The sequence below is a fragment of the Schistocerca cancellata genome, chromosome 3, assembly GCF_023864275.1.
Source record: "Schistocerca cancellata isolate TAMUIC-IGC-003103 chromosome 3, iqSchCanc2.1, whole genome shotgun sequence".
In the NCBI taxonomy this organism is placed as follows: Eukaryota; Metazoa; Arthropoda; class Insecta; order Orthoptera; family Acrididae; genus Schistocerca; species Schistocerca cancellata.
This window is the reverse complement of record NC_064628.1, coordinates 545,322,518-545,338,750: the sequence shown is the minus strand read 5'-3', so window position 1 is coordinate 545,338,750 and position 16,233 is coordinate 545,322,518. Positions and strand designations below refer to the sequence as shown.

Sequence of the window (16,233 nt, the reverse complement as noted above, 5' to 3'; positions counted from 1 at the left end):
ATGTACTAAAGAGGTGTCTGCAAAGATTTTCAAACAGCAAAAAATTTTCGCTAAACTCTCGTTCAGAACATCTTCTATCATACGCAGTCTATTATTTGGTTCTTGTTGATCATTATCAATGAAAGCAGCATTGTAAGTAACAACAAATAGCAGTCTCTTGCCATTGTTTCGCTAATGAGATTGTTCCTCTCTCTCTCTCTCTCTCTCTCTCTCTCTCTCTCTCTCTCTCTCTCTCTCTCTCTCTCTGCATGCATGACACAGTACAATAATGCATTTTCAGCTTAGAGTGACATAAACACCTATAACAAAGAGAACGGCGCTTATCAGATCAAAGAAAAATAAGTGATCGATTCAAACCAGACGAAGCATGTGAAAAAGGAAGGGTACCCTTATAAATACGGACGGAGCGCCTGACGCATAGCAATGGCTACCTGGTAAAGCTTAACTGCTAAGCTTACGACTCGAACCAAACTACTGTAGCTGTATAGTCATTCATTCGACCTAAATTGTGTCTCATATTACAATGGACCAACTTTGTTTCAATTTGGAGGTGCGGACTAAAACTTTTCCCTCCCTTGAATTTCGAGTCTCAAATTTCAGGTGCGGCTTAGATTCGGGAAATTTTTTTCTTCCTTGATTTCGAGTCTCATTTTTCAGGTGCGGCTTAGATTCGAGTAAATACGGTATACGAAGCTTCATTATCTGCACTTCATTGTCTACTGTCTTATTCGACAAAATACAAAATTTTTTGATAATGGACTGTAATTTTTGAGGGCCGTCAATAGCTAGTGAAACGAGGAAAGCTGTGGGTTTTGGAACAACATAAGTGAAGACATTACATGTTTATTTTTGAGCCAAGGATGTGCTTTTTAATAAGCTGTTGATCCACTTTTCCTCAGTTCCTCACTCAATAAATTTAATAAACCACTGCTTCAGAATTCTCTTGCAATTGTGTCTGCACAACAAGTTAGTGAGGTGACATTGTGTAAACTCCATTGTGTTTTGGAAAAAGAAGCAAATTTTAACATGGTAAGAAGAGATTGAGGTTTTACTCAAAATTCACCACTCATGATGCTTGTCTGAATGTTACAAATGATCAACAAGCCAGACAAACATATATCACTGTTTTTGTTGCATTTTCAGCTGAATTCTTTTTAGATACTAAGCAAAGCAGAGGTGACAGTAGATGTTTTTGAATGGTCACCATACAAATGCAGGTATGAAGGAGCTCCATTTATATTTTCAGAAAATGTGAGCATAGGCTTCGGTTTAGAATGACACTTCCACTCCAGTGCTCGGCATTTCCCCTGCAAGTCTGCCCACAACTCCCACCACTACCACTGTCTCCACATGTGCGCTGCTGACAGAGCACCTGCTGGCCACGTTATCCTGCGCGCACTCTACGTTACTCATTTTCAACACTCGTGCTCTACTCCCTAAAGTTAAAAAATTTGACTATATGAGTGAATGAATCTAAAGACAACTTAGAACGTTTGTGTAATCCATCTTGCACTGGATTTGGTCTTACTAAATAAGGTATCAAAAATTGGTCGCCCAGTGGTGCTAGCTTGATTTATCAGATTTACTTCCCCAATGGTTTCACTCACATGACCACACTGCTCCTGCAACTATTCCTGAATAGTATTACCATCAGAGAGCAACCATTGTGCCTGATCTGTCTACATCTACCAAATCATTCATCCCATCAAGGCAGTGGTTGAAACAGACCTGCGATCTATGCACTGGTTAGAAATACATGTAGCCTGTCTCTACACAATTTCTAAAATTTCCTCAGATGTTGCGGCAGTAGTGGCAGCAGCTACACTTACCTCACTGGGCTCAGTTGCCTTCTATGCAGGCAGGTGACTGTTTTGTTATACTTGTTCAATCAGTTCATGAACAGTTAAAGCCAATTAATTTAATCGCTCTTTAATCAATCAATCAATTAATCAACCATGCTCTGCTACCACAAGTGTTACAGGTAACTGGGCCACAATCGAAAAGGGTGGAGTAGTTCATTGAGTAGTGACAACATTAGCGCTTTAAACATTTATTTTAAATTACAAAGTTGCAACAACTTGGTCACTGATAACCCAGCAACAATACTCAAATCCAATTATCCGATGCAGTGCAAACACTTCTCATGAAATTATTTTCTTAAGGAACCAATATTAAAAAAAGAAAAAAAAAAACATATTATAATCATACCAGTAAAATTTGCAACTTAACATCTTAAAAATTGAACCTTTTATGCAAATCTTTCAATTATTGTTTTACCTTAGGAATTTCTATTACCTTGCTCTACTTAAACTGCCTCCTTTCCACACTTACTCACAAGATGCAATTAGTATAACCACATGAGCTATAAAATCTTTAAACTTAGAAGAATACACAAGTGAGTATACAAATTTTGTTCAGGTCTCATAGAAGTCTCAGTGGTAACCAAATGATCTTAATACTCACTAACATTAGTTTTGATACTGTTACTAACAGAACATTGTTTCCCTTTTAGTAATGTCTGGTTGTGCCACAACTGCTACTTTCATCACACGTCTTGTCCAGTGATATGCTCCATCTGTGTATCACAGTCTATGGCAGTATGGCAGTATCAGCTCCTACATGTGAAACAGTGTCGTATGAGAGACCAGAAATAATGACAGTTTCTAGCAGGCAAATAATTTCAGTCACTTAACACCAAGGTCCCTACACTTGACCTTATACCAGTATGATTAATAACAAATCTGACACAAGTGAGCATCAGATAATTCCATAATTGGTGACAACCCACTTTATGAATCTCTTTAACGCTGGACACTCAAGTAGCCATTTAGTCTCTAAGTCCCAGGCTGCACAATCCACAGAAGACAAAAGTTTAAGCAAAAGGATGAGCAGTGTAGTACCAAGGCACCACAAGTTAATGTTCAACCAAGATGATGAGCCAATAATAGTGGCGGGTAACAGTACCTTTTGCAAACTTGCTATTAACCCACCAGCTACATTAACACTTCATGTGTCTGGCAACTCGACACACATTGCATGAACCGTTGTCTACTTTTAGTCACTGTGTCTCTTACTTTCTCTGCCCACAGGGCTAACCACTCTTGCCAGCATAGATTCCACTCAGTAAATACCGGTGCACTCACATGGTGCCTCACATTCTACATATGCCCAGGCTCCTTTCATCTTTGCGTGTCTGTCCTCTTTCTCCATAATCACCGATCTTCATCCTCTCAAAGCCTGTCCATTCCACAGACAAACATCTTTCCTCCTCAGAGGATTTTGACATGCCTTAGCAGGGCAGTCCAGCCAAAGCAAATCAACAAGTGCCAACCTAAATCATCGTGCCATACTTGGCACACAATACATTACTGATCTACACAAACAGCTAAATTCGGTCTACTAATTGGTTTTGGAAACAAACAGATCAACATCATTGTTGCCTGTCTCTGCTAAGTAATATCTTATTTTCTAACTCACTTAGGAGTATTGATTGCAGAAAGGTGAGCAGTGAGTGTAATATTTGGTGATCACAATCACCTTGTAGGTGCCTCTTTGTCTCTCTTTCATTTTGTGCAGTCCATGGGTTTCTTAATGTGACAGTCTACACCAAGGCCGGCCACAGCATGCCAAACTTCATGTGTGGAGCATGTGCGGGCCACAAGTGCACCCAGGTCCGCATTGTCAGTCTGATTTGTTAGGTCATTCTCAGAAGTACCCAGAACAGTGCAACATTTCATTTAGCATTGCGGTGTGGCATTTTGCAGTGGGCACAACTCTCCTAGTTCGACAGAATAGTGGTGTCAGCACTGTTTACCATTTGCTATTTGTTTGTGGTATGAAGGCTGTTCACAGGTCGAGTGGCTGTTTGCAAAAAAAGAGACACTCTAGTGATATATCATCACAATCCTTTAAAATGAATGGGAATGACAAGAGAGGGATGGGAATTCTCAGTTTGCATAAGCAACGTGTGCTGCTTATTTACTAGGAAACGACATCATAGGACCATGCAGAAAAAATTTAAACTTTTAGATAACAATAAAAGAGCAAAAAATTATGATTTGCAGTTTGTTCTGTACATCAAGATGCACTTTGTGCTAAATTTGCAGGCATAGAGAGCTTGAAGAAACAGATGGTATGAATAGTAACATTTCTGAAATCGCACCCATTATTCCATTTTCAGTTGCAACAGTTTACAGTGGAAGTGACTGAAGAGTATGGAGACTTCGTATACAATATGTGATCAAAAGTATCTGGACACCTATTTGAAAATGACTTACAAGTTCGTGACGCCCTCCATCGGTAATGCCTTGATTGCAGCTGTGCAATATGAACAGGTGTTCGAATGTGTTGAAGGATGCAATCGCCATCCCCGAATTGCCCTTCAAAAGTGGGAAGCAAGAAGGTGCTTAAAACATCAATGCAGGCCTGTGCTGTGATAGTGCCATACAAAACAACAAGGGGTGCCACGCTAAACAACAAGGGGTGCAAGCCCCCTCCGTTAAAAACACGACCACACCATAACACCACCACTCTGAATTTTACTGTTGGCACTACACACACTGGCAGATGACATTCACCAGGCATTCGCCATACCTACACCCTGTCATCAGATCGCCTCATTGTGTACCGTGATTTGTCACTCCACACAATGTTTTTACAATGTTCAATTATCCAACGTTTAGCTCCTTACACCAAGTGAGGCATTGTTTGGCATTTACTGGCATGATGTGTGGATTATGAGCAGCCGCTTGACCATGAAATCCAAGTTTTCTCACCACCTGCCTAACTGTCATAGTACTTGCAGTGGATCCTAATGGAGTTTGGAATTCCTGTGTGATGGTCTGGATAGATGTCTGCCTATTACACATTACGACCCTCTTCAACTGTCGGTGGTCTCTGTCAGTCAACTGAAGAGGGCAGCCTGTACACTTTTGTGTTGTACGTGTTCCTTCATGTTTCCACTTCACTATCACGTTAGAAACAGTGGACCTAAGGATGTTTAGGAGTGCGGAAGTCTCGTGTACAGATGTATGACACAAGTGGCACCCAATCACCTGACCACGTTCGAAGCCCATGAGTTCCACGGACACCCCATTCTGCTCTCTCACAGTGACTAATGACTACTGAGGTCGCTGATATGGAGTACCTGTCAGTAGGTGGCAGCACAATGCACCTAATATGAAAAACGTTTGTTTTTGGGGGTGTCAAGATACTTTTGATCACATAATGTATTACTACAGAGAATGAGAATGTTGGTTAAGTAAAGGGGCATGCCTCGAACAATTTTTTTGATTTAAATCTCCCTACATTGAATTTATGAAGGAAAAAAAAGTGCAGCAATGAAAATGAGAACATCCAGAATGAATTGCAGACTTCGCATTTGTGGACTTGACTGCACACTACCTGTAGAAAGATACTGAAAGGTAAGTTCTTTATGATTTGATGGAGATGCATTTAAAAAGAAAATGTGACAAAGATAAGTCAGTTACCCAAGATGACTGAAAGTGTGAGGTTTGAAGAATTCATTGTGTCCTTACAAGCCTTCCAATAATAGTTTCATAAGTGTGTTGAGGACACACTCAATCTTAAATTTGTTTACAAGACCATTTGCCCTTTCAGTTGAGAGTGGCTCTGTGCATGTGAAGATGTAACTGACTGACCTGCAAGTAACTCCAATTTTAATTACAAATCTTTTTATATTACTTTAATTAGAAATCTTTTTATGTTAAAACTGTCCAGGAGGATGTCTTCATAATGAGGTTGCAAAAGTGATTCAGTGTTTTGATCAACATATTTGTGTGAAATGCCTTTTTTCAGTTATGAAACTAAGTAAGTCACAATTACCTTGCAACTTGTGTGCAACACTGTGAAATGCCCACATATGTCCATATGCCGACAGTTTGTACCAAATAAAAATTATATTATATCTTCAGCATCCTAAAAATAACTAATTAATACTAAAACTTGATTTATGTCATTGAGAAATGTGAAATATAAAACCAATTCGTATGCAGTAAGACTCTACTGCCATCTAAATGCAACATGTTCGCTGTTTACCTTTCTTACCTCTCCTCACACACAGACAACTTGGCATGCCAGTGGGGGAACTGAAGCAAAGCTGAGCACTTTGGCACATGGGGCCCAGGCGTGACCCACAAACCGGAATCTTGACCACCCCTGGTCTACCCCATATAAGTTAGACAGAATGAAAATCAGTTACCAGCAAGATCTATGATACCGTAATATCTGAGCTTCTGTAGGAGACTGCTGTGGACTGTACAGTCAAATGATTTTGCCCAGTCACAGAAATTACCTGTTGACAATATTTTGTCCTGTAAATTTTGGGCAGTTGGATTCATGACTTGAAAAACAGCATGTTCTGTGAAGTGACACTTTTGAGATACTATTAACACAGACTTAAGTATCTTTGTTTGAGAAATGTTTCCAGAAACTTTTACTTACGTTGGTATTTTAGTAGGATTGATGGTATTTAATTATCCTGTTACAGAAAATTTGTAAATATTCTGTTGATTCAAAACATATGTGCTTTCAGGTTGCTCGTCATTTTAATATTGCAGTTTCATTAATCGATGTGCTGCTGTTGCTGCTGAATAAAAATTTCTCTGGTGCTCTTCTGCACATGGATATGAAGTCGGCCATGTGGCTCGAGCTGTTACCACCAAGAAAGCTGGTTTGTTGAAAAAAAGTTTTTTAATGATAGTGCTTAGTAATTAAGAGTATGTATTTATTGTGATATGTTGCATATTTCTATTTTGTTTGGTTTTTTCTTTGGCCAGGACAGTGATTTCTGGGCCGAAACACCTTGGACGTTGGTCTACGGGCCATCTTTAGATGTTCTCACATGGATGCTGACATCACAAGGTCATCATTTCCTGGAAGATGCCGTATCATTTGCAGCAATTCATGAAGAGTACCTTACAAGTGCAATTCTTACTGTCAGGCATACATTAAAACAGGATGTCCTGCGCTTAGCAATCAAAGTTCTAAATTTTATAAGAGTGCTGTCAAATTACAATGAGAACTGGATGTTCTCACATTCACATTCTCATAAATACATTATAGTAAGTCACTAACTCATTTTGTCTTTGTGTTTAGGACTTAAGATATGATCTAAATATTAATAAAACAGAGAGGTTGAAAGACCACATGAATGAATCTGTAAACTGAGATGTGTGCAACAGAATCGGGTGGAAGCAGACACTGAATTTAATCTTTTTGAATTGACAGGACAAAATTTGAAGCACTTACTTAAGGTAGTAATGAGTCACTTAGCATCCAAAGTCATTGTAATCTTTTTTAATGAGGGTCTTTGGATCAATAATTGTTATGATGTGGCTGAGACATTTGTGTGCAGATGTTTGGTTGTAATTTGTGCGAAAATCATTCATAAATATTTGAGACAGTAGTGCAAATTCCAACCTCTCTCAACACTTGCATTCACATCTTCCAAGTCACTCTCCTTTCATTGCTGTATGTGCCTGTCCATCCTCTCAAAGCACTTAATGTACACCTCGCAGTATGCGTCCCTGGAAAGAATATTCACAGCCTGAGAATATGACTCCATAGTTGAGAACAGCAATGGTGCTTAGTTTATGTATCAGCAGTCTGTTGTGCACAGCATGAGCTTTTAGGTAGAAACCCTTAGTCACCGCGGAGCTAGCACTTGGTGAAGGAAGTAAGACTCTTACTCCAAGTATTATTAATTTTATAAGTGCAATGTGTGCACTGTAGCACTGTATTTGACATAGACTATAGTTCATAATAGAACACAGAATCATGACAGAAACAATTACAATACACTAGGATACCTCAGGCTACTTGTAGCTAGTATTCATTGGACTTTCCAGTCAAATTTGGGAGGATTGACAATTCCAGATTTACGGAGCAATGTTGTTGTTGTTGTTGTTGTTGTTGTTGTGGTCTTTAGTACTGAGACTGGTGTGATGCAGCTCTCCATGCTAATCTATCCTGTGCAAGCTTCTTCATCTCCCAGTACCTACTGCAACCTACATCCTTCTGAATCTGCTTAGTGTATTCATCTCTTGGTCTCCCTCTATGATTTTTACCCTCCACGCTGCCCTCCAATACTAAATTGGTGATTCCTTGATGCCTCAGGACATGTCCTACCAACTGATCCCTTCTTCTAGTCAAGTTGTGCCACAAACTTCTCTTCTTCCCAATCCTATTCAATACCTCCTCATTAGTTACGTGATCTACCCACCTAATCTTCAACATTCTTCTGTAGCACCACATTTCGAAAGCTTCTATTCTCTTCTTGTCCAAACTATTTATTGTCCATGATTCAATTCCATACATGGCTACACTCCATACAAATACTTTCAAAAATGACTTCCTGACACTTAAATCTCTACTCCATCTTCACAAATTTCTCTTCTTCAGAAATGCTTTTCTTGCCATTGCCAGTCTACATTTTATATCCTCTCTACTTCGACCATCATCAGTTATTTTGCTCCCCAAATAGCAAAACTCCTTTACTATTGTAAGTGTCTCATTTCCTAATCTAATTCCCTCAACATCACCCGACTTAATTCAACTACATTCCATGATCCACGTTTTGCTTTTGTTGATGTTCATCTTATACCCTCCGTTCATGACACTGTCCATTCCGTTCAACTGCTCTTCCAAGTCCTTTGCTGTCTCTGACAGAATTACAATGTCATCAGCAAACCTCAAAGTTTCAATTTCTTCTCCGTGGATTTTAATACCTACTCCACATTTTTCTTTTGTTTCCTTCACTGCTTGCTCAATATACAGATTGAATAACATTGGGGACAGGCTACAACCCTGTCTCACTCCCTTCCCAACCACTGCTTCCCTTTCATGCTCCTCGACTCTTATAACTGCCATCTGGTTTCTGTACAAAAAGTAAATAGCCTTTCCCTCCCTGTATGTTACTGCTGCCACCTTTAGAATTTGAAAGAGTGTATTCCAGTCAACATTGTCAAAAGCTTTCTCTAAGTCTACAAATGCTAGGAAAGTAGGTTTGCCTTTCCTTAATCTTTCTTCTAAGATAAGTCGTAAGGTCAGTATTGCCTCACGTGTTCCAACATTTCTACGGAATCCAAACTGATCTACCCCGAGGTCGGCTTCTACCAGTTTTTCCATTCATCTGTAAAGAATTCGCGTTAGTATTTTGCAGCCGTGACTTATTAAACTGATTGTTCGGTAATTTTCACATCTGTCAGCACCTGCTTTCTTTTGGATTGTAATTATTATATTCTTCTTGAAGTCTGAGGGTATTTCGCCTGTCTCGTACATCTTGCTCACCAGATGGTAGAGTTTTGTCAGGACTGGCTCTCCCAAGGCCGTCAGTAGTTCTAATGGAATGTTGTCTACTCCCGGGGCCTTGTTTCGACTCAGGTCTGAAAGTGCTCTGTCACACTCTTCACGCAGTATCGTATCTCCCATTTCATCTTCATCTACATCCTCTTCCATTTCCATAATATTGTCCTCAAGTACATCGCCCTTGTATAGACCCTCTATATACTCCTTCCACCTTTCTGCTTTCCCTTCTTTGCTTAGAACTGGGTTTCCATCTGAGCTCTTGATGTTCATACAAGTCGTTCTCTTATCTCCAAAGGTCTCTTTAATTTTCCTGTAGGCAGTATCTATCTTACCCCTAGTCAGATAAGCCTCTACATCCTTACATTTGTCCTCTAGCCATCCCTGCTTAGCCACTTTGCACTTCCTGTCGATCTCATTTTTGAGACGTTTGTATTCCTTTTTGCCTGCTTCATTTAGTGCATTTTTATATTTTCTCCTTTCATCAATTAAATTCAATATTTCTTCTGTTACCCAAGGATTTCTACTAGCCCTCGTCTTTTTACCTACTTGATTCTCTGCTGCCTTCACTACTTCATCCCTCAAAGCTACCCATTCTTCTTCTACTGTATTTCTTTCCCCCATTCCTTTCAATTGTTCCCTTATGCTCTCCCTGAAACTCTGTACAACCTCTGGTTCTTTCAGTTTATCCAGGTCCCATCTCCTTAAATTCCCACCTTTTTGCAATTTCTTCAGTTTGAATGTACAGTTCATAACCAATAGATTGTGGTCAGAGTCCACATCTGCCCCTGGAAATGTCCTACAATTTAAAAGCTGGTTCCTAAATCTCTGTCTTACCATTATATAATCTATGTGATACTTTTTAGTATCTCCAGGATTCTTCCATGTATACAATCTTCTTTTATGTCCTACATGGCTCCTGAAGTTGGGGAAGAACCATAATGGCAGTGTGTGTTTGTACTGTTTCACTCTTTCTCTCTTGCTGCAAAGGAAAGACCTTGGAATTGATGCTTAACTACTGTCTGAGCTTTTGAGTCCAGGCAACATTTTAGATACGTCTAGCATTGGTGCATGAGTTATAATTCCACTGTTCTCAGTAGACACAGCCTGGGGCTTTTATGTATGGTGACACACTTTGTGCAGAGGGGTGGGAGGTCTTGAGATCATCGTTAAAAATTTTTTAGTGTTGATAGGTTAATAGAGATTATTAAGAGACCAGTTCAGTGTTCCATAATTGTAGCGAGGTTGCTTATAATTTGCTCATATGCCATGCCTGTCTTTAATTCATGCCTGTCTTTAATTTTAGTTGTTTGTTAGGTGGCCGGTGCATTTCAGTTACAGGTTTCTACCGTTATAACTGTGTGTGGGTTTCCACTATTCATGTTGCTTTTGCAATATAAGGATGTCAATCTGAATGTTAAAGATTTGTTGAATTGCCTTTTTCCTCCTTTATAGTAACAAACTGCCCTGGTTCCTACAACTGAGGATTCTGAAGGAGAGGTCCTTCATGTAACTGGGCAGCTTGCAACGTATTAGTCTTACATCTTTGAATCAGGGGCTGTGGGTACACTCCAGATTTATAAAGCTGTGTATCCAAGGGTAACTGGGATTGCCCAGTTTGAGAAAATTTGGCTGAACGCAAGTGACAGTAGGCTCGTCAAGATAGATAGATGGATAGTTATAACAATGAAAGTAATCAATTTTTGACAATATTATATTATTGGATAGTTAAAAATCTACTTACCAAGCAGTGCCAGGAGAGCAGGGGAGACTTACAGTCCGATAAGTCAACCCTGATATGGGGTTCTGGATGGCTTTTCTGAACTCTACCCCTTTTCCTAAAGCTCTCCAGTTTCTCTCCCTTCACCCCTCTTCCTGCCCCTTCTGCCAGGAGGAGGAGCCACTGGCTCCATAAGCGTGCATAAGTAAAATAATTTTTTTTAATGTGTGTTTTCCTGCCACTGCTTCATGAGTATATATATAATCACAAGCACATATGCGCACACGCCTGCGTACATGCATGCTGAGACTGGTAAACTGGAACTCTTCATCTAGTGGCTTCTGCTCATGACATGTCAGCCCTAAAGATCCTTGTTTGATTGACAGTCACCCATATTACACAGAACTGACAGCTTGAAAATGCTGCTGGCTTTTATAAATCGTCTCTGTACTGCAAAGAGATTGTTTTGTTCACATGAAACATGACTTTGCATTTCTTGGGATGGAGCAGATCTCAATACTTCTCAGGGTTGACGCCAACTTCCTCCCTGAAAGCAGAAGAAACCTCAAATTATTTTGTGCATACTGGAGACCAAATAAAGTACTGTATATTAGGTTTAAAAAATAATAGACATTACAGTCTTAAACTAGGATGATGCTTTTATTCTGCTGAGTACCGGGACTTGTAAGAATCTGGTGCAACAGTTTGGAGGCTGTTTTTGATTAATTGTGTAACACACTGTGCTGCCCTTGCCACTGAGACAGCATTCAAATTTGGTGCCAACTGAAGTGGGTGAGTCTGTAGAGGAAAGTAAGGAACATTTAGCTTCAGAACATGATTCAAAATAGCCTACAGTAGCCTAGCTGAGATGACCAACCAGTGTGTGATAGTTGTGGCATGCAAGCATCAGTAAACCCCGTTTTGATACAGTGCACCATGTTTGCTCAAGGGAAGGCAGTTCATGGTTTGGCAGAGTACAGACTATATTTTGCATGAAGATGTTGTTGTTGTTGTTGTTGTTGTTGTTGTTGTTGTTGTGGTCTTCAATCCTGAGACTGGTTTGATGCAGCTCTCCATGCTACTCTATCCTGTGCAAGCTCCTTCATCTCCCAGTACCTACTGCAACCTACATCCTTCTGAATCTGTTTAGCGTATTGATCTCTTGGTCTCCCTCTATGATTTTTACCCTCCACGCTGCCCTCCAATACTAAATTTGTGATCTCTAGATGCCTCAGAACATATCCTACCAACCGATCCCTTCTTCTAGTCAAGTTGTGCCACAAACTTCTCTTTTCCCCAATCCTATTCAATACCTCCTCATTAGTTACATGATCTACCCATCTAATCTTCAGCACTCTTCTGTAGAACCACATTTTGAAAGCTTCTATTCTCTTCTTGTCCAAACTAGTTATCGTCTGTGTTTCACTTCCATACATGGCTACGCTCCATACAAATACTTTCAGAAACGACTTCCTGACACTTAAATATATACTCGATGTTAACAAATTTCTCTTCTTCAGAAACGCTTTCCTTGCCATTGCCAGTCTACATTTTATATCCTCTCTACTTCGACCATCATCAGTTATTTTGCTCCCCAAATAGCAAAACTCCTTTACTATTGTAAGTGTCTCATTTCCTAATCTAATTCCCTCAACATCACCCGACTTCATTCGACTACATTCCAACATCCACGTTTTGCTTTTGTTGATGTTCATCTTATACCCTCCTTTCATGACACTGTCCATTCCGTTCAACTGCTCTTCCAAGTCCTTTGCTGTCTCTGACAGAATTACAATGTCATCGGCGAACCTCAAAGTTTCAATTTCTTCTCCATAGATTTTAATACCTACTCCACATTTTTCTTTTGTTTCCTTCACTGCTTGCTCAATATACAGATTGAATAACATCGGGGACAGGCTACAACCCTGTCTCACTCCCTTCCCAACCACTGCTTCCCTTTCATGCTCCTTGACTCTTATAACTGCCATCTGCTTTCTGTACAATTTGTAAATAGCCTTTCGCTCCCTGTATGTTACCACTGCCACCTTTAAAATTTGAAAGAGTGTATTCCAATCAACATTGTCAAAAGCTTTCTCTAAGTCTACAAATGCTAGAAACGTCAGTTTGTGTTACCTTAATCTAGCGTCTAAGATAAGTCGTAAGGTCAGTACTGCCTCACGTGTTCCAGTATTTCTACGGAATCCAAACTGATCTTCCCCGAGGTCGTCTTCTACCAGTTTCTCCATTCGTCTGTAAAGAATTCGCGTTAGTATTTTGCATCCGTGACTTATTGCTCTGATTGTTCGGTAATTTTCACATCTGTCAGCACCTGCTTTCTTTTGGATTGTAATTATTATATTCTTCTTGAAGTCTGAGGGTATTTCGCCTGTTTCATACATCTTGCTCACCAGATGGTAGAGTTTTGTCAGGACTGGCTCTCCCAAGGCCGTCAGTAGTTCTAATGGAATGTTGTCTACTCCCGGGGCCTTGTTTCGACTCAGGTCTTTCAGTGCTCTGTCAAACTCTTAATGCAGTATCGTATCTCCCATTTCATCTTCATCTACATCCTCTTCCATTTCCATAATAGTGTCCTCAAGTACATTGCCCTTGTATAGACCCTCTATATACTCCCTCCACCTTTCTGCTTTCCCTTCTTTGCTTAGAACTGGGTTTCCATCTGAGCTCTTGATATTCATGGAAGTGGCGCTCTTTTCTCCAAAAGTCTCTTTAATTTTCCTGTAGGCAGTATCTATCTTACCCCTAGTCAGATAAGCCTCTACATCCTTACATTTCTCCTCTAGCCATCCCTGCTTAGCCATTTTGCACTTCCTGTCGATCTCATTTTTGAGACGTTTGTATTCCTTTTTGCCTGCTTCATTTACTGCATTTTTATATTTTCTCCTTTCATCAATTAAATTCAATATTTCTTCTGTTACCCAAGGATTTCTACTAGCCCTCATCTTTTACCTACTTGATCGTCTGCTGCCTTCACTACTTCATCCCTCAGAGCTACCCATTCTTCTTCTACTGTATTTCTTTCCCCCATTCCTGTCAATTGTTCCCTTATGCTGTCCCTGAAACGCTGTACAACCTCTGGTTTAGTCACTTTATCCAGGTCCCATCTCCTTAAATTCCCACCTTTTTGCAGTTTCTTCAGTTTTAATCTACAGGACATAACCAATAGATTGTGGTCAGAGTCCACATCTGCCCCTGGAAATGTCTTACACTTTAAAACCTGGTTCCTAAATCTCTGTCTTACCATTATGTAATCTATCTGAAACCTGTCAGTATCTCCAGGCTTCTTCCATGTATACAATCTTCTTTTATGATTCTTGAACCAAGTGTTAGCTATGATTAAGTTGTGCTCTGTGCAAAATTCTATCAGGCGACTTCCCCTTTTATTTCTTAGCCCCAATCCATATTCACCTACTACGTTTCCTTCTCTCCCTTTTCCTACTACAGAATTCCAGTCACCCATGACTATTAAATTTTCGTCTCCCTTCACTATCTGAATAATTTCTTTTATTTCATCATACATTTCTTCAATTTCTTCGTCATCTCCAGAGCTAGTTGGCATATAAACTTGTTCTACTCTAGTAGGTGTGGACTTCGTGTCTGTCTTGGCCACAATAATGGTTCACTATGCTGTTGTAGTAGCTTACCCGCACTCCAATTTTTTTATTCATTATTAAACCGACTCCTGCATTACCCTTATTTGTTTTTAATCCTGCATTCGCCTTGTTCCTCCTGCCAGCGAACTTCACTAATTCATACTATATCTAACTTTAACCTATCCATTTCCCTTTTTAAATTTTCTAACCTATCTGCTCGATTAAGGGATCTGACATTCCACGTTCCGATCCATAGAACGCCAGTTTTCTTTCTCCTGATAACGACGTCCTCCTGAGTAGTCCCCGCCCGGAGATCCTGGTTAGTGTTACAAGGCCAGATCAGTCAATCATCCAGACTGTCGCCCCTGCAACTACTGAAAAGGCTGCTGTCCCTCTTCAGGAACCACACGTTTGTCTGGCCTCTCAACAGATACCCCTCCGTTGTGGTTGCACCTACGGTACGGCTATCTGTATCGCTGAGACATGCAAGCCTCCCCACCCATGTCAAGGTACATGGTTCTTGGGGGGGGGGGGGGGGGTGCATGAAGATAAACAATGTATAATAAGCTTTACATATTTTTTGTTTTCTTGTCTCTTTCTTAAAATTTTCTAGACTAGTCTGTAGAATTGACCCACTCCCCCTCCAGAGACTGTTGCTAAGCAACTGAAGATGCTATATTAATTTATTTTTAGTGTTATTTGTGTTAAGTATACAGCAGCATGATCAATGATGCACAATAATAGTCTCCCTTATGCTATTTCTGATATTCGCGTACTACTGAATCTTTCAAGAACAAGTTAGGCAGGATACCTATTTCATATGTTATTGATGTAATTTCTGCTGTGGACCAGAACAAAGTCATTTTCAAGTCTTGCATTGTAATGCGGTGGCAAGCTAACCATTGTAGATGTGTACATATTGTACTGGACATTCCTGGGTGGTATAATATAATGGAAGTAAAAATAATCATTTACTATGTAACTGAAGCATTGAATGACTGGCATGCCTTAAGGAAGATTGAAAACAAAGCTGTTTTGGACAATGTCTTTCTTCAGAGATAACTAGTACGTAAAAATGCATTAATGTAATTAGTGTGTGTGTGTGTGTGTGTGTGTGTGTGTGTGTGTGTGTGTATTAGTTGGCACCAAATTTGAATATTGTCCAAAAGCTCAGTGGTGTTTTCTGTTTTGTTTGTATGCTTGTCAATTACTCAATGCTTCAGCTACATGGTGCGCAATTACTTGTATTCCGATAATTATTACTTATAGACATTTAACTGAATTCATGGAAAACTGATATGATGATAAATAAATTAGCCCAAATTGTGGCATTGTTTCTCAGATACCTAATGAGAAAGTGTTGTAAAGTTTTTGCTTTTTGGAAAAAATCTAGCTCATGGATTTTTTATAATTTTGTATTCTTGTTTTTCCTCTTTCTTCAGTAATTACTTTGACACTGTACAGGTTTGTCCCTAAAAGATGTTGATTTTCCTTCTGACATTGAGAATTTTAATTATTGCTTGGTAAGTCATGGACCTCAGTAACCTATTCCTCCCAGAATTTTTACCTCATACATCA

The 16,233-nt window shown here is 39.7% G+C and overlaps 1 protein-coding gene across 1 annotated transcript in view; it reads left to right on the top strand.

Moving 5' to 3' along the window:
- LOC126175382 (nucleoporin Nup188) overlaps positions 1–16,233 on the top strand; it is a 294,589-nt gene that overhangs the window by 242,679 nt on the left and 35,677 nt on the right. The window contains exons 20-21 of the mRNA XM_049922156.1: positions 6,554–6,691; positions 6,798–7,082. Coding sequence (XP_049778113.1) covers positions 6,554–6,691; positions 6,798–7,082 — 423 coding nt within the window. The remainder of the gene's footprint in view (positions 1–6,553; positions 6,692–6,797; positions 7,083–16,233) is intronic.